This window comes from Artemia sp. Qi Xiang Cuo, chromosome 10 (assembly GCF_049724085.1).
Source record: "Artemia sp. Qi Xiang Cuo chromosome 10, ASM4972408v1, whole genome shotgun sequence".
In the NCBI taxonomy this organism is placed as follows: Eukaryota; Metazoa; Arthropoda; class Branchiopoda; order Anostraca; family Artemiidae; genus Artemia; species Artemia sp. Qi Xiang Cuo.
The window spans coordinates 26,194,028-26,213,229 of record NC_142803.1 but is presented as its reverse complement, the minus strand read 5'-3'; the positions used below and the strand labels follow the sequence as shown (position 1 = coordinate 26,213,229).

Below are 19,202 nucleotides of genomic sequence, written 5' to 3'. Positions count from 1 at the left end.
AGTCAAAATCCCAAACTTAAAAACTCATAGACTCATAGACTCATAGACTCATTTATTTATAAACAACTATCGTAGCCGTGGCCGAAGCCCCGACTAAATGGCGCTGTTTAGTACATTGCATAAAACTGGTCACTGGCGGTTTAAATAACTAACAAAAAAAGGCACGAAAGAATTGCTGTGACGGGTTGTTCGACACTTTGGCGGCACTAGTTGATTTTTATGGCGGGTGTTGGCGGTGATAGGTGCAGGTGGGGGAAGCAACGAACGGTGTTTCTGGGACGAAAGAAGGGACTGCCCAAAATTACACATTAACTGTAAGCGCCTATCACGCAACGTTGGCAGTCGTAAGGTACTAAGGGCAGCCTCATAAGAGTTGTATTTCGGGCCTAGTATCACTTTCACTGCCCGTTTTTGAATGGCTTCCAGATCTTCACTTAGGTATTCAATATTATGAGCCTGAGGGCCCCACACAGGACACGCATATTCAAGGATTGGGCGCACATACGTGACGTAAACCGTCTTCAGCTGACTTTGTGAGAAACCCAGTCGGCGCAAGGTAATTAGCGACTGTAATGCGTAACTACCTTTTTTCACCAGACCGGCGATGTGCGCGCTAAATGAACAGTCGTCACTGAAAGTAACCCCGAGAATCACTGAGGTTGAGGTAGTAGGGTACCAAGGAACCGGGCATGAGAGGTCACGCTTAAGCGGATTAAACCTCATGACTTTTGTTTTATTCATATTAAGCTGGAGGTCATTAATGCTACACGCCTCGAGAAAGGAGTTCCTGATCTCACTGCTGAACTGGGGATACACGTCTGACTTTTCAGCAAGATATTTCAGAAGTAGGGAGAGATCGTCCACGTATTTGAATCTGTCTTCAAACTCGAGGATAATGTAGTTAATTACCGCTAAAAACAAAAGAGCTGCCAGCTTAGTGCCTTGTGGTGCGCCACACGTTAGTTCAGCCCACTCAGAGTTTAAGTCACTAGGGAAGAGAGCATAGACACACTGACAGCGGTTACGCAGGAAGTCAACAACTAAGAGCAAAATATGCTTCCTAGCGCCCATCTTTTTGAGGTTATTTGCTGCTGTATAGTGGCGGATCAAGTCAAAAGCCTTACGATAGTCTGGATTGCCAAAATCCAGAACTAACAGTAAACAATGTTCTTGTTACAATGCTAGACAAGTGACTAAAAATATATCAAACAAAACTAATAGAAGACAAAATAAAAAAATGTGCTCAAAATACAAGCTGTTTTCAGTAAAATGCAAATGACACTCTGGTCTTTAGTGAGATTAAATAAGAAAAATTTTTTGATAAAAAGTCAGGAGCAACATTAAAACTCCAAACAAACAAAAATTGTTCCCCATATGAAGGGGATGCTCCAATCCCCAATACCTTGTTCTTCATGCTGAAGTTTTTAGCACTTTTAAAAAACTTTCCTATTCTAATTGAACAGCCCTTGTGTTTCAGGACTCATTTTTTAAAAAATGGGACAAACAGTCAAAGTTTATCATAAAGAGCAAGGGATTGAGGAACAATCCCTTCATATGCAGAGAAATTTCTGTTCATTTTGAGTTTTAATGTTGCCCCTTACTTTCAGTTGAAAAAATTACTTTTTTATTCAATTTCTAAACATTTTTTAAATGATACCAGTAGATCTAGCTCACACTCCATGGAAAATTCCCTCCCCTAACAAGAAAGTTCCTCCCATGTAATATATACCTCCCATTCTCCCGTAAAATTCCTTCCAGACATTTTGATCCTCACTGAAAATCACCCCCTCAATAAAATTTCATCCAGAAAATTCAGCCTGAAAAATTCTCCTTAGCATAATTTCATCATTTGAAAAAGATTAAGTTCTAATCATTTTTCCAATCACTCCAGGAGTCCCTCCTTCCATAAAAATTATTTCCCAGAAATCCTAAAACACTGAAAATTTCCCTTGGACAATTCCCCTGCAACATCTCTAAATGCAAAATTGAGTAGTTAAAGAGAAAGTAAGATAAATAAAAACAATTTTGTATAGGAATCCTGTCATATCTTCCCTGTGTAAAATTTCTCCTGGAAGCGTCACCTGGATATTTCCCTCCACACGGAAAATTATCACCATAGAAAACCATCTGAACCAAAAAATCCCCCCCCCCAAAAAAATGGCTGTATACTTCCCAAACAGCAATATTATACATAAACAATGGGCAAATTTTATAACTTAGACATATCCCCAGGGTCTGGGGGGTATGTTATCTTTAAAGGTACTGTTTTTGGACTTTTCAACTATGCTGAACAAAATGGCTACCACAAAATTTTGATCAGATGATTTTTGGGAAAGAAAGAGGCATTGGAGGGGAACTAATCCCCCCCCCAACCTTTTTTGTCATTTAAAAAGACTTCATTTCTCTTCAACTTTGTTTAATGTGTAAATGTATAAAACATTATTCAGATAGTGGAAGCAAAAAACTGACTAAACTGTTTCAAGAATAGTAACAAAATTGGATAATCATATGGAGTGTAATCTTGTGACCTAGTTCATATGCCTTTTTTCTTTTTTTACATTTTTGCATATATGCCACAAGGATAGTATCTCCAAACACTATCTGGAATGGGCCACTATATGCCACAAGGATAGTATCTCCAAACACTATCTGGAATGGGCCTCTCAGCTTCAATGATCCAGCAAAGATTTTGTTGTTGTTTGCAGTGAAAATATTGTCAACATTTGGCCATTTTAATCCATTTAAAAGTTTTATTTTTGACTACCCTTTGACTCAAAACCCAGAATCCTTGAAATATGCATGTCCTACTTAACATTATTAGAAATTTGTGACACCAAGGAGTTTAACATGTTTCACTAGAATTTTGAATGGGATAGGGTCTAAAAAAACAGGAGTGACTTCAAGAATTTTAAGAAATTTATTGTTAATATTATAATTGACTTAGTGGAATTTGCATTTGTATGTAAATTCCTATCCTCATCCTAAACATGGGTAGGATTTTGATGGGGCCACTTTTGATATTTCTATGTCATACTTCAAGAATCAGCAGGTAATCTACAAATTAACACCTTTGAGGGAATCTCTTACCAATTTCATTAACCAACAATAGATATAAAAGTGGTCCTAATAAGGTTCCTTAAAAAATTCTAGACCAAGTGGGAAGGGGACTTTAGTGTATTACAAGTCGGTATCTATTTGAAAGAAAACATACACAAAATTTACTAAGAGAGGGTCTACTTCAAAGTTATTCAGTGATAGATCAACTAGGATGTTGTGATCAACCAAGTCAAATGCTTAAAAATATGAACATGGTATGAGCTTAAGTGGCAGTTTTTCAGATGATGGAAAAATCTAGCATCTAGCATCAAATCAGTAAAACTACAATTTATTAGAAATCTTTTTATATGTTTTTTTTTTCATGTGAAATATTGTTAGAAATAATAACCATCAAAATCACTTGCTGTTGAGAAAGTACCTTAATTTGCACTTTGGAGCAAATTAATTTTGGAGCAAATTTTTGATTTTGACACCAATTGTTTCTCATCTGTTTTACATGTTCAGTGAAGTTTTGACAGAGTCACCTATATTTCAACAGGGTCTGTCAAAAATTTTGACAAAGTTACTAAAAGATATTCTCAAAAGAAATGAATCACATGATAGAAGTCAATATCTACATTTGAATTTAGCTGGAGGAACATTTTTAGTTGGCCTGGTATTCCACTATATCAGACAAGAATTTTCAGCACTTGCAACATACTTTTGTCAATATAATATTAGCTGCCATTTTAAGTTGATTTAATCAAGAAAAAGCCAATGTGGCAACATTTTACAGAAGATCAGGTGTATCTTGATGCAATGGTGCTGATCCCAACTTTTTTTGAAAAAAAAATAGCCAAGTAATGAGAGTTTGAACATTACATAGCTAAAGGATTGTTGGGAGCTCATTTTGTATTGAAAACAGGAAACTGATTGAATTGAATATTCTTATCTTATCTGAGTGTAATGGATATAGTGTCCATGTTTCGCATTGCCAAAATGTAACAACAACTTCAAGAGATGGTGTTCCAAGTCATGACTAAGGACTCTGTAGATTGTGAAAAAAGTTGAGTTAGGCTATCCTGTTTTTAAGGAAAATTTTGACAGTGGTTCCAAAATTGTATTGTTGAATCATTGGTGCCTTTACCTATATTTTGATCAGGTGTTAAAAAACTATAATGGCTTTGCTTTCTATTCTTTAAGGGCTTTGAAGATTGCATAGATCACATGTGTGTACCATCTAATTATCAACAATCTTAATTATGGGTTTTCAGTTTCCTTTTTGTGGTAAATATTTACCAAATCATATTATTGACTTATAAATAAAGTGAATATACCACTCAAAACCCTTTTTTATGTTCTTTCCAAATATAATACTCATTTTTGGCAGAAATGAACTTTACCCCCACCCCTATATATACCAATTCAGGAAACATATTTGCACATTAGGGGGGGGGAATTTTAGGTAAATATATTCCAAATCATATTATTGAGTTAGGAATAAAGTGAATACACCATTCAATGCCTTTTTTATGCTGATTACAAATATAATAATAATTTCTATTGGAAATGAATTTCAGCCCCCTTTACCCCCACCCCCCTAATGTAGAAATATATACCCTGAATTGGCATATATATAGGGGGGGGGGCTAAAATTCATTTCCAATAGAAATGACAATTATATTTGTAATCAGCATAAAAAAAGGCATCAAATGGTGTATTCACTTTATTCCTAACTCAATAATATGATTTGGTATATATTTACCAAATTTTATTTCTGATGTAAATGGGACGTAAGTTTAAACTTTACCCTTATCCCCCTAATGTGCAAATATATACCCTGAATTGGTATATAGGGGTGGGGATAAAATTCATTTCCAACAAAAATGAGTATTATCTTTGGAAAGAGCATAAAAAAAGGAATCAAGTGGTATATTCACTTGATTTGTAAGTCAATAGGGCCTAATATGATTTGGTAAATATTTACCCTTTTTGTTACTAGCTCTAGTTTAGTTTTGAAAATGCAATTCCTGTTGGGCCATTTTAAGAGGACTTATGCCATATAGCCTAAAGCTTTTTTCTAAATCTAAGAAAAGATTTTACAAACTTTAAGACCTTATAAATCAGGACTCAAAAAAAGGTATGAGGCTAAAAACACTTTCCTTGTTTCTTCATTTGAGCAGTAGGCTATATGGTAAAATTCTACTTTAGCTACTTTTGACTATCTTGGAAAGGGGTTAGGTTAAGAAAATGAAACTTTCAGGGATGGGTCTACAGGTGAAAGTATGTCCCGGGAAGATATTTTGAAGTACCCACCTCCACTCCTTCTCCCTCTAGAGGATCCTGACCTTTGATGACCTTTAAAAAATATGGGAGTTATAGAAGTGAAACCTAGCAAAGTAGATCTTCTGCTTAAATGAAGTACAACAAAATTGTTTTCAGCTTCACAACTTTGCTCAATCCCAATTTATAAGGTTTTAAAGATATGCAAATACATTTCCTAAATTTTGGAAATAAACTGTTTATATGTCTTAAAATTCTGCTCAAATAACTGAAATTGCATTTTCAGAGCTAAAGCCAGAGACATAGAAACTGATAACTGAAAATTAAGGTAAAATGTTGTTTTGTAAAAATTTCAATGGGTATAGACCTGTCATGTAGGCAAATTTCAGGACCCTCTAGAGGGAGAAGGAGTGGAGGTGAGCACTTCAAAATACCTTCCCGGGACATACTTTAGCCCATAGACCCATCCCTGAAAGTCTCATTTTCCTAACCTAACCCCTTCCCAAGATAGCCAAAAGTAGCTAAAGTAGAATTTTACCGGCTATATCTATTCCTCAATGTCTCATTTTAATAAAACTAAGACTGAGAAGCATTATCAAGGGTCATTGCCAGGTCGGGGGGGGGGGTTGAAATGGAGGTATATATTTCAAAATTGTCACAGGGGATTGTTAAGGCTCTCTTGATTCATTCCTGTATTTCATTCAACTTTTTATTTGTGAAATTATTTATGTAGGCTAGGCACAGGTTAATCAAACTAGCCTAGTTAACCTCAATCTGAGACATAGCATCTGTATCCACTCGTCTTCTTTGTCTTAATGGACTCCTTTCTTCATCTGACATGAATAAGTTTCAGCGGATCTTTCTTAAGATTTGAAACCAGATCCAAAATTTGTTTAATTAACAGGGCTGAGATCGCCCCTTGTCAATTCAAATATAACGTCATCAAATTCGACAATGCCAGTACATACATTTTCGGCTTAGGTAGGTATCTCTAAACAATTTCGCAAAATGTGTCGTAAAACACCTCTAAATTGTTGCAGCTAGGAGTTAGGGAGGTTTGAAGTGGAGTCCATTGATGAAACTGCTGAAGATCTAGACGATTCAGCCAAATGGCAAAATAGTAAATATTATATGAGTTTGTTACAAAATTAAAAGGAAATAGTCAGTCTGTACTCGTCCCAATTAAAAATAGGAATGGATTGAAGATAAGATTAAAAAATGATGAGACCCCAAGTTCTGATATTGTGGTAAATAATGTTCTTTATATGGTGGTTGTCAATTTGGATATAAATCACTGAAGATTAGAAATTTGATCACAAGCAGCGCTTTGACCGGTCTTATGCAGACCAAGCAAAGTGCAAACCCCTACAATGGACTAATGTGGAAGGAGGAGGCAGACGTCACTCTCTGCGCCAAGCGGCGTCCGGCAGGAGACCTTAGTCATGTCTAGGTAGGTCAAGCTTCCTTCAGTGCGGATAGGGGATCATGTCATTTCCAAAGCCATATTTATTGTATTTATTAACTACACTGAACCAAATGGCTATCTCAAATTTTTGATCAGACGACTTTTGGAAAGAAAAGCGTGGGAGGGGGGCTAGCTGTCTTCACATATTTTTGGTCACTTAAAAAGTACACTAGGACATTATATTTTTGTTTGAATGAGCCCTCTCTCGATATTCAAATTCTGCTTCAGTATGATTACCCTCGGGAAAAAAAATATTAAACACGCATCCGTGATTTTTCTTTTGGTAAAAAAATACAAAGTTCTACACTTTTGCAGATAAGAGCTTGAAGTCTCTACAGTATGGTTTTCTAATACTACTACTACTACTACTACTGCTAACAACCTACCGCAGCACCAAGCCACCTGAGGCCAACAGAGCTACGCACGCTCCTCCTCCATCGCAATCTATCAAAAGCCTCCCTTTTTACACCTGCCCACGAAGTTCCCATTTCCTTTAAATCTTTTTTATGATGTCCTCCCACCCCAAAAGGGGACGATCTGCTTTCCATTTAGCCCAAGACGGTTGGCCGAAAAGAAACAATCTTCGGCAATATGTCAACCTTCATCTGCACAGCGTGACCTAGCCACCTCAACCTTTCTTCTATTATATCCCTAGAGAGCGGTATTGAACCACATTTTTCGTATAGCCTATTGTTTCAAATATGGTCAGTCAGCCGGGTACCCAAAACAATCCTTAAGCAATTTCTCTGGAAAACATCTACCAAATCTTCATCCGCTTTTCGGAACGTCCATGCTTCAGAGCCATATCTGACCACTGTCATCATTGTAGCTTCTAATATTCTAATCTTGGTTTGCAGACTTATTTTCCTATTCTTCCAAACTTTTTTAACTGCAATAAAAACACCATGAGCCTTGGCTATTCTACTTTTAACATCTTCACTGCTCCCACCATCTTTGATAATAATACTACTAAGGTAAGTGAAGCTGTCCACCTGATCAATCTTTTCATTACCCAACGTCACCTTCTCATCTTCGCTTGTTATTAGCCTTAAATAGCGACGAAGGCTACACTGCCTTTCCATCATAAATAAATAAGTAGAACAACAGGGAAATTTTTATACAAGACAGTGGAACGCAACTTTAAATGAATATTTCGACCCTATATCCAAAGGGCTGTTTAAAATTTTTTTTTTTAAACAGTTTTAATGATTGAATTTTAAAGTAAGTTTCTTTTATAGTCTTTTTATTCTCTTCGTGTGTTTTGCTGAGGACGGCCCTTGGATATAGGGTCGAAATATTCCTTTAAAATTTCGTTCCACTGTCTTGTATAAAAATTTCCCTGTTGTTCTACTTATTTAGTTATTAGCCTTACTTACTTAGTCTTCCTAACATTAATTTTCAAACCAATTCTAGCACGCTGAACTCGCAAAACCTCTAAAACTTCATTCATTTTGCTCAAACTTTCATCTAGGATGCTTAAATCATCAGCAAAAACTAGGTTCAGGAGACTATTTCCTCCCCATTTGATTCCGTGGTCTTCCATTGCCTTTCCTGTAGTCCTTAAAACAAAGTCCATCAAAATAATCCATTTATAAAGGGGGATAAAACACAAGCCTCTTTAACCCCTGATTTAATACAAAACCAGCTGCTAACCTCATTTCCTAGCTTAATCGCAGCAGTGTTATCCTCATACATAACATTAATCACTTGAATTTATTTATCTGGTTTACCATACAAGGAATAAACCTTTACTAAAGCTCTTCTATCAACAGAATCTAACTTTTGCTCATAATCTATAAAACTGATGACCCAAGGTGTTTGAAAACTCAGGCACTTCTCAATTATTTGCCTGAGAGTGAAAATTTGGTCGACACATCCTCTACCTTTTTTAAAACCGCACTGTTCTTCTCTTAAAACTTTGTCTACGCCATCTCTCAGTCTAAAAACTATCATATTACTAAGTAATTCAACTGTTCCTCGAAAGTTTCTCTCAAATTCTCCTCCTGGAGTCTACCAACAACATAACTTCTCGGGAGGTAGTTACCCTTCCGATATTTCAGCTTTAAATTAACCCTTGACGCTACTAGATGGTGATCTTTACTTTTAAAATTAATAACGGCATTCCTATATACCCTAGTATCTTGTTTTGATCCTGCCAGTCTTCGGTTTACTATAACATAATCAATAAGGTTTGCTGTCTTACCATCAAGTGAATACAATGTTAACTTATGAGCCATTTTATGACCAAACACCGCATTGGTTATAACTAGACAGTTATACCTACAAAATTGCAAAAGTCTGTATCCATTACTGTTTTCTTTTCCTACACCAAATTAACCTAGGCTAGGATACCATCTATCCCTATCTCTACCGACCTGGGCGTTAGAATCTCCCAGTAACAACATCATATTTCTACCTGGGACCCTGTCTATTTGCTCCTGTAAGTGTATATAAAATTCATCTGAGTCACTAGTATCTCCTTCAGTCGGTTCTACAGGGGCGTTTACTACTATAACTGATACCCTGAACTTTTTAGTCATAAAATGAACAATTAGTAATCTATTATTAATACTTTCCCAGCCTAAACAAGACTTAGCAGCTTCCTTATTCATCATGAGCCCTACTCCCTGTCTCTGTAACCCATCCTTCTTGCCTGAGTAAACAAATTCTATATCGCCTAATTTCATGGTTCCTACCCCTGGGATATTTGTTTCTGAAACTCCTAATAAATCCAGTTCGAATCGTCTGAATTCGTCAGTCAAAATGTCGATACGATAGTAATTTTGTAACGTCGTAACATTCCAAGTTCCAATTTTCATGTTCTTTAAGTCATTGAAATTATTTTAGCCTCAGGAAAAGCAATGATCCCGGATACCAGTGCAGGACGGGGATCTTATATCTTCTCAAGTCTACACCGAAGTGCTTAAGCCGGCTTAAAACCGGACAGCAAGAAGTCCCTGGGACCTCCATGAATGGAGGCTATGTGCAATCCTGGGCCCATCTTGGTCACAACATGGTTTTCAGCACCTGGTGATGCTCTTCTATCAACAAGAGTCGAAATTCTGCACAGACAATCTCAAGCCTATTACTTCTGTCCCATTATATATTCATGCCTACAAATATTATGCTACTACGGGGAGGCAACCCATAATAGATAAATTAGCTAGGAAGAGGTTTTTCAGCCTGAAGACGCCCGTCAAAACATAAGAAGCCCAAAAAAATTGTCCATTAGTCAGAATCCCGTGCGAATGCTGTGTTGTTTACTAGGCTATAATTTCCTCGAGGGGCGGCACTCCTCAAATGTGAATAAAGTTGACCGCAAGGTCCCCAGTCTTGCAGGTACCTCGAAAGGGTCGAGGCAGCCCTTTGCAGAGACCGTTGTTCATAGATCTGGATCTTACGCCCTGTCGCAGTTGTCTTCCTATAGAGGATCCTCTCCCGATGGTGTTCTGCATCACCATACAATTTAACCCATTACTGGGAGAAAGTTTGTAACTCATGGGACTTGTCGAAAAACCAGTGAGCTCTTTTGAGTATACATTTGAGGGCCGTTCTTCCTCCTCCACCTATATTTATGACCCTGGGCGAGGGTGCCCCAGTTTTTATTATGGACCCCAGGGACAAGGTCCCCCCTTGGTCCGAGCATCCTGTGGAGGAATCCTACGTATCTGTAGGGCGATCCCCTATCACCACCTGGGGAAACGCTGAATGGCCTGGGGGAGGCCAGGAACATAAAAATGAAATTAGTTAAAAATATTATGTTTCATTAAAACATGGAAAATCATATATAGTCTTCTGTATAGCTTTTTAAACATCAAATTATTATAGAGAAGTATGAATAAAGTTATAAAGAAGACTTTTTGGTCTTCTTATTTAATATAACTCAACATTAGCTTGTAAAACCAATGTCTAGCCGAATTTATTGATTTACTTCAACATTAGCTTGTAAAACTAATATAAAAACTAATGTAAAACTAATGACTAGCCTGTTTTATTGATTTACTTCAACATTAGCCTGTATAAATAATGTAAAAACTAATGTAGAATTATTGAAAAAGCATTGTTTAGCATAATTTATTGATTTACTTAAACAGGAGATTATAAAAATCACATCTGTCCCCATTTATTGTTTTTCTTCAAAATTAGCTTGTAAAACTAATGTAAAAAACTAATGTAAAATTAATGTCTGGCCTAATTTATTTGTTCACTTCAACATTAGCTTGCAAAACTACAGTAAAAGGCTATGCATTATTTGAGGCTCTGCTTACAATAGATTGCCAGAACCTATGCAATGGACGAATTTCTTTCTTTTTTTTGTTAAAATGGCAATATTAGAAGGCTTCTCGCACTCTCATTGATAACTATGGAAGATCTAACCCCCAATAAGTAGCCCAACCACAACCAAACCAGTTGTTACTCTTTCTAAACCTTCAACAAAAATATGTTACCTACTGCGAGATTCCTATGGCCAAGACAAGCCCATAGGTTTTACAAGACAATTTAACATAGCTTGTTAAACATATTGTTTGACTTGTTCTACATATCAGTGTAACATAACTTTTCGCTTGAAAAGTTAAATTTCTCCTTAAACGTTGTGTCTGCCTAGACCTTTTTAACGTGAAAAATTTTTTTACATGGACATTTTTTACAGTATTTCCCCGTTATCGTTGGCTTATGTTTCCAACAAGGTATATTTTTTGCCCCTCAGTTTTTCTAACTTTCTAATTTCAGAGTAATTCGAAAAAATTGATATAATATTTTAATAAGGTATTTATTATCTAAAGTAGAATACTCACCGTGGTTACTCCATGCAGGGGCGTAAAATAGTGACCAGAAAGTGAATATTCACTTTTACCCTTAAAAGTTTTCCCACTTGGAGAGGTCAGCCACAGCCTCTTCACATATGGATTGTCACGACTATAGAAGTACAAAGCAAAGAGGGTTATCACGGTTCAGCATCGGATCCAGAAAATCAGGCAAATTTTCTCAGGCTCGAAGCTTTCGACGGGTTACATTAAACTTAATTAATTATGTATATTTGGAATCAGCATAATAAACCAATTTTTTACATGTCTATTGATATCAAAATTCCGTTGTTTAGAGTTTTGGTTGCTATTGAGCTGCGTCACTCCTTAATTATGGCTCGTTAAGACGAAATGTTTTATTACCACTCAGCTAGACCCCGAAGCCACGCCAAAAAGTCGGCGGCGCGTTTCCGAAAAAAAAATGGTAGCGCGCCACCGAGCTTGCATCAGCGCGCTGATGCCGCCGCTGATTCTATCGGCGGCGGCGTCACTAATACGCCGCCAGTTTTTTTTTGTTTTATTTTTCTCTCTTTTTTGGTTATCGATATCGACCTCCGGGCTTCAACCGTCATCCCGGCTAATCTGTTTCTTAAAAATAAATACTGTCATCTGGGGCTTGCCATGTTTATCGGTTTATAGGAAGGAGAAGAAGAAATTTTTCTTGAAACAAAAATTCTACCTTCCACTTTAAAATTCTGTTCATTTTTCTTTCTGATTTTTCGGATGAAAAGAGGTAGGTAAAAGAGCATTAGGCAATTCAGGATGTTGTCATACGCAGCGCAATCGAGCTGTCTAAGTAAAGAACAATGTTGGAACAATGTATTATTTTTTTTGTTTTTGTTTCCATACCAGGGCAACTCTTATCGAAGGAGTTGTCATAGAAACTTCAAAAAGGGTTCATTCGATTGGAAATTGGAATAACTAGTGCCCTTTTTAATAGTCAAAAGTGATTGGAAGGCAGCTAACACCCCTTCCACACCCACCGTTTCCCCAAACACATCCAATCAAAATATGATAGCCATTTTGTTCAGAGTAACTGATTTTCACAGAGAAAATATGTTTTTTGAGGAGGTTATTCCCCCACAACCCTTAGGGCAAGGGTTTTGTAGTTATGCCCTGGAGGTATATAAGAACGATGTTGGCACAATGATTTATTTATTATTTTTTTCTTAGACCAGGGCACTTCATATCGAAGAAGTTGTGGTAGAAACTTCGAAAAGGGCTCATTCAATTAGAGATTGGAGTGGCTTGTGCCCTTTTTAATAGTCGAAAATGATTGGAAGGCAACTAACACCCCTTCCACGCCCACCATTTCCCGAAACACATACAATCAAAATTTTGAGATAGCCATTTTGTTTAACGTAGTTAAAAGTTCTGGAAATTAGGTCTTAGAGGATGACAACCACCCTCACAGCCCTTCGACTGTGGCAAACCAAAAGGCGATAAGTGACACTTTGTAAATTTTACAGGAGACACGAAAAACTATTTAAACAAATAACCTAATTTAAAACTAGAAAACTAAGCTGCTAGGAAACATTTCTGAACATGACCATACGTAGTTTTTCGTGCTGAATCGCTCGGTGCTTTAAAAAATCACAATCTACACTTACTTTAGGCACTTTTGTCAAATGTCACCTTTTGTTATGTTTTTCAGCTGACCGAAATGCTGCATGTGCCATTTTTCTGTTTAAATTCAAGTGCGAAAAAATATAACTTTTGACAATGTTTTCAGCTATTAAACTTTTTAACCGACATTTTTTTTCTTACTCACTGAATAGATCATGTTGAAAACTGCCCTCTGATGCCACCCACGCCTGTGAAAGGCAGAAAGCAGGGGTCAAAATCGCGCAGAAACTTCTCCTATGTATCGCATTCTTAGAACCATAACTTCAACTATTTTAATGTAAAAGAACGTATAAAAGAATTGTTCGGTTATTTGGAAACTGACCAGAAAACAGGAACAACATTCGACTTCAATTAAACTTTTATGAACTCAAAAAAGCAAACATCATTATAGTCCATCTTGTTCTTCACAACCCTCAAAAGTGAGGTCAGATGCTTTGTCTTCCGTTGCTATCTTTTTCCAGAATTCTCTGGATCTCTGGTCTCTCATGTGTGGTACCAACTTTGTCATGATATCACCTTTTTTCGAGGCATTTATTCCCTTCGGTTGTTTCAGAGACTTTGGCAATCCTTTGCCAAGTTCTTTCTTCGCTGCAACTGTAAGGAAATCGTAAGAGACAAGCTCCTGCTCAAAATCCTCACGATAAAACATAGAGCATTCACCTTTTTTGAACACAACTTCAACTACTTTCTGTAGCAGCATCGATTGGTTATCTTTCTTCTTTTTGGAGGACTTTTCGTTTTTCCACTCGCGAAAGTCACTGAGGCAAAGCTCCCTGACGCGAGTATTTTCCCTGGAATCTTCCTTTTTTGAACACAACTTCAACTACTTTCTGTAGCAGCATCGATTGGTTTTCTTTCTTCTTTTTGGAGGACTTTTCGTTTTTCCACTCGCGAAAGTCACTGAGGCAAAGCTCCCTGACGCGAGTATTTTCCCTGGAATCTTCCATCAGCTTCTTCAAAGCGCCAAAGTCCTCAACATTTCTCTTCCTAATTTTAGCCTCGATAAGTCCATGGAGTCCATCGGCAGACATATGAGTATGATCTTTTGTCAAATACTTGATGGTGATCTTGGCGGGTGCCCAGGACTCGTTCGAAATCCTCACTAGCATAGAAAACAGAATATAATTTTGGTTTTGTCCACTACAGTTGTCGGCATAAAATGTGAATTCATCTGTGTCCCTATGCTCGTCAATAAGTGCATGATAAGCTGAAGCAACTGCGGCTCCACTTCTTCCTTAATTTGCCTTGTGCCAGACAATACAATAGGCTGGAAGAGGAGCCAACCCTGTGGTTCGGCTTTTTGCAGGCACAAACGTTTCGTTGAAATATACCAGGCGGCTCATGAAAAAAGACTCCTTAACAGCAGGCATTATTGGGAGAATTAGAACTTTTTGCATATCGACAGTGAAAACCAAAGTTTTTGGTGAAAAGCTATCCTTCACGTCTCTCTGTAGCTGGATTCGTGCCTTTTCAGCCATTTGCCCATGAAACTGATACTCCTGTTTTTCTAAATCTGTTGCGGAGCTTCGCTATCCTTCAACTTAAAAACATCGCAATACTCACAAACGTCTGACTTTGGCATTTTGTTGGAGATCTTCATCGCTCTCAACATCTCTCCGTAACTGCGCAACGAACAACTCTCTTCTGGGAATCGCTCCCTAAAATCTTCCCACATATCTTTAACTGAAATTTCTCTTGATATATACCTAGTATATGGTGCATTGTATCGGCGGTAGTGAGCGACACAGGGCTTATATGACTCGATGCGCATCCTTAAAGACTCTTTATCCAATTCTTTGCGCTGGTTCCCACCCCTTCTTTGTTTTGGAAATTATGACACACCGTCTCGAAGAATTCCTTCAACAACAACTTCGAGAACCTGGGTGTGCTTAAAGCCAAAGGTGGTTAAACATTTTTTTGACACACAGGGATCAAATCTTGTTCATCATTGGTAGGTAACCTGTACAGAAGTGTTACTTTTTGTTTTTCATCCCTTCAGGGTTTTTTTTTCTCCGGTTTGGTTGTATTGTCGTAATAAACGATCTCGTATAGGCTGTGTGCTTGGCATAGCCAAGAGCTGTTTAACTTTCGTATACTTCACGCCACTACTCGAAAGTTAGTGACTTGCAAGATCTTTTGCATTAATTTTGCATAGTCTAGTTTTCTTCTTTTCTTCAGACAGTAATGGAAGTGATGAAAAACTCCCGGCGCGGACAATCAAAAGGCGATAAGTGACAACTTGAAAACTTGTTTTACTGGTATCCACGGCAGCCAAAAAGGAGTTAAGTGCAGGACTTGCCCTTCGGTGAACTTAACTCTTTTCGGCCTGCAAGACAGCCCGAGAAATCCACATAACACCTTTTTAACGGATCACAAAGCTTAGGATCACGGATCACGATAGAATATCTCGGATCACGATAGAATATCTCGGGAACGAAAGAAGATAATATAAAACTCTATATAGGTCTATATAGGATAATATAGGTATAAAACTCATTTTTCGAGAACTTGTCACTTACCGCCTTTTGGTTTGCCACAGCCGCCTTAGGGTAAGGGTTGTATTTTATGCCCTGGGGGCATATACGGTGTTTATAGACAGCGTTGTCGTAGAAACTCAAAAAGGGATCATTAGTTTGGAAATCGAAAAGCCTAGTGCCCTTTTTAATAATCGAAAGTGATTGGAAGGCTTGACATTATTATAGTAGAGATCGATGTGGGTATAATGTATCATTTTTTTTGTTGTTGTTGTTGTTTAGACCAGGGCACTTCGTATCGAAGGAGTTGTCGTAGGAACTTCGAAAAGGGCAAATTCGATTGAAAATAGAAAGGGCTGATGTCCTTTTTAATAGTCGAAAGTGATTAGAGGGAAACTAATCCCCCTCCCACGCCCACCCTCCCATTTACTTTTATGTTTAAAAAGTAAATGTTGCCTTAAGATTAAATCAAAATGCACTGTGCTTATGCTAATTCCCAATAAGGCATCTCAGCAGTATCCCAAGAACGACTGAGGGTATTATGTTCAAACTTTCAGGGCTTCTTCTGCTCTCAAAATTTGACCAAATCAAAATAGCGTAAGTGTATCCAAGCTATCAAAGAAAGTAAACAAATTTTTTGCGAGCATCATCAAGTTTTCCATTTCAGGTCAACTAGAGGAGGTATGAAACCAAATTAAACTCTACTATTTGTGTCCAGATTTTTATAAGGGCTATATAAGATTTTTATATGTTGTTAAATTTTGCTGAAAATTGTTTTCCAGCATACAAATAGCAGGCCAAACTATAAATTCTTAAAAAAGCGAAAAGATTTAAAGTATGATTTAAAGTTTCCAAACAATAAGTTTTTTCAAAGAAAAGTAAAGAACTCCATTAAACCAAAAATGAGCAAAATTAAAATCAAATAATCAACCAAGCGTGAAACTACCACAAATCAGCATCGATAAATAAATGAAACCCAAAACGAACAGAAATTACAATAAATCGAGTCAAACTCAAACGAGCAGAAATTAACATAGTTGCTCAACCTATGCCTTCCCAAGGCCAGAACATAATTTGCACTTTACTTACAAAAATACAAATGAATTTGCATTATCAGTTTGATATACATATACTGATATTTAGTAATCAAAATGTTAATATTATTTGATTTATTAAAGTTATAAAATTAAAAACATTTATATTTTTTCAGTAGAGTGAAAATTATGTTCTGGCCTTGGGAAGGCATAGGGGTTTCGAGCCCAACTTATGTTAATTTCTGCTCGTTTTGAGTTTGACTCAGTTATTTATTGTTAATTTTGTTCGTTTTGGGTTTCATTTATTTATCGATGCTGATTTGCGGTAGTTTCCCGCTTGGTAGATTATCTAGAGCTAGTATAGAAATATATCTATAGAAATGAATTACATTTTTTTGCACAGTTAGCAGAGCACACTGAAGTTGAAGTAGCCTTAAACTTTGACTTGAAACGTTATAACTTGATCACTTCTTTCAGAAAAGAATTTTGGAGGTTTATTCCGTGTTGATAAGAAAAGAGGGTAAAGGTGCAGTTTAGTTCCTCCTGTAGTGTAGGGCGCAGGAGCCCTATCGTGAAGGTGCAGGTTTGTTCTCCCTTATAAAACAACTTAATTCAGCAGATACAAAGAAGAAGCCCATTTGCGGCATTCTGTGGGACCCCAAGGTCCAATACTAGCATCAGATCCCGCGAGTGGCAGTTTACGCTCGTCAAGTTCTGGCTGTACCGGCCACATGTGCCCCAGCTAAACGGCTTTTTAGCACGACAGGACTGATAGTGACTGCAAAAAGATCAATGGCTCCAGGCAGAGTGAACAAACTCACTTTTGTTACATTAATTGCAACTGAAGTGATGTAACCGCTGATTTAAAATTGTTGGTGTTGTTAAGCCATGGTATCTGATTTGTATACAGTGTTTTTTCGATGTTGTTATTTGTTTGTTTTTTTTTCACTTCCTTTTCGTATGTATTTGATGAACAGGAGATGTTTGAAATTCAAAATTTGAAAGTTATACACTCATTAGCCCAAATCATTAACAAGAAGGAATTGACTAAACACGGGATTTTATAGGAACAATGCGATGTTAAACATAAACACAACATAGGTTTCCCTGGGTCTAGTGGCTAAAAATGAGAATTCTACTTGGTCTGATCGACGGTGAACATAAACACTTTCCGCCAACACTTTCCGCACGGCCCAAAAAATTCCTCTTTTGTCATATTGTTCTTGTATGTTTTTAGCCAACCAATTAAAAATCCTTACTAAAATCGAGGTTGAACGTGCTTGGTGAAGTGGAATTTTTATTATTATTTTTAATCAGAAAATTCGGCACGCCGCCGGTCTAAAATCGGCGGCGCGCCGCCCAAAAAATTTCGCCGCACCTGGCGGCGCGCCGCCACCGATACTGAATCACACATTCGCCGCCGTCATTTTGGTGTGGCGCGGCTTCGGGGACTACACTCAGCGTTAATAAAAACAACCTTTATTTATTGGTTTAAAATAAATTTTCTTTCAACGGGCATATTTTCTAATAATAATACTAAAAAAAGAAAGCGTAAGCTGTAATTCCCTTTAAATAATCAGAGAGCACTTATATGTGAGGAGCGTATTTTAGCATAGAGGTAATTATTCCGAACTATACCAAGTTTACAAAACTTACACCCCCATCCACCCAACGCACAAAAAACAGCAATTGATGCCGCTGTTTCTAATGCCCTGATAATTGACGTCTGAAAGAATAAGAGTACTAAAAAGTACTAGACCGGCTCAGAAGAAAGGAAAAAGGGAGAAGAGCAAAAAAGATTGGATTGCATTTGTGCTTAATTGGAGTAGTATTAAATAATAAGAAAAATGCTAAATGGTGTTAGGTGGAAAACCTCTAATTTTGAAAGAAGAGGAAAAATTCAGAAATTATTTTTAAAGTCATAAATACAGGCGGAGGAGGAAGAAGGCCCCTCAAATGTAAACTTGATAGGTCTCACCGGTGTGTCCAAAAGTCCCATGAGTTACAAACCTTCTCTAATTAATGGGTTAAATTGCATGGTGATGCAGAACACCATCGCGAGAGGATCCTCTATCGGAGGACAATTGCGGCAGGGCGTAAGATCTAGATATATGGACAACGGCCTCTGCAAAGGGCTGTCTCGACCCTTTCGGGGTACCTGCAAGACTGGGGACCTTGCGGTCCACTCTAATCCCACTTGAGGATTGGCGCCCCTCGAGGAAATTATAGCCTAGTAAACGACACAGCATTCGCACGAGATTCTGATCAATGGACAATTCTTATGGTCTTGGTATGTTTTGAAGGGCGTCTTCGGGCTGAAAAACCTCCTTCGAGCTAACTTGTCTACTATGGGCTGCCTCCCCATCGTAGCATAATATTTGCAGGCCTTAATATATAATGAGTCGGAGGTAATAGGCTTGAGATTGTCTGTACAGGATTTCGACTCTTGTTGATAGAAGAGCATCACCAAGTGCTGAAA

The 19,202-nt window shown here is 37.5% G+C and overlaps 1 protein-coding gene across 4 annotated transcripts in view; it reads right to left on the bottom strand.

Moving 5' to 3' along the window:
• The window catches only part of LOC148947618 (E3 ubiquitin-protein ligase RFWD3-like), a 28,698-nt gene extending 22,463 nt beyond the window's left edge, over window positions 1–6,235 (bottom strand). For 2 of the 4 annotated variants that reach the window (XM_089096169.1, XM_089096170.1), the window contains exon 1: window positions 6,088–6,230. In XM_089096169.1, coding sequence (XP_088952295.1) covers window positions 6,088–6,159 — 72 coding nt within the window. In that variant the 5' untranslated portion in view covers window positions 6,160–6,230. Of the gene's footprint in view, window positions 1–6,087 lie in introns of all 4 variants that reach the window. The other 2 variants (XM_089096171.1, XM_089096172.1) reach the window with 2 other exon arrangements.
• Between the last annotated feature and the right edge of the window lie 12,967 nt (window positions 6,236–19,202).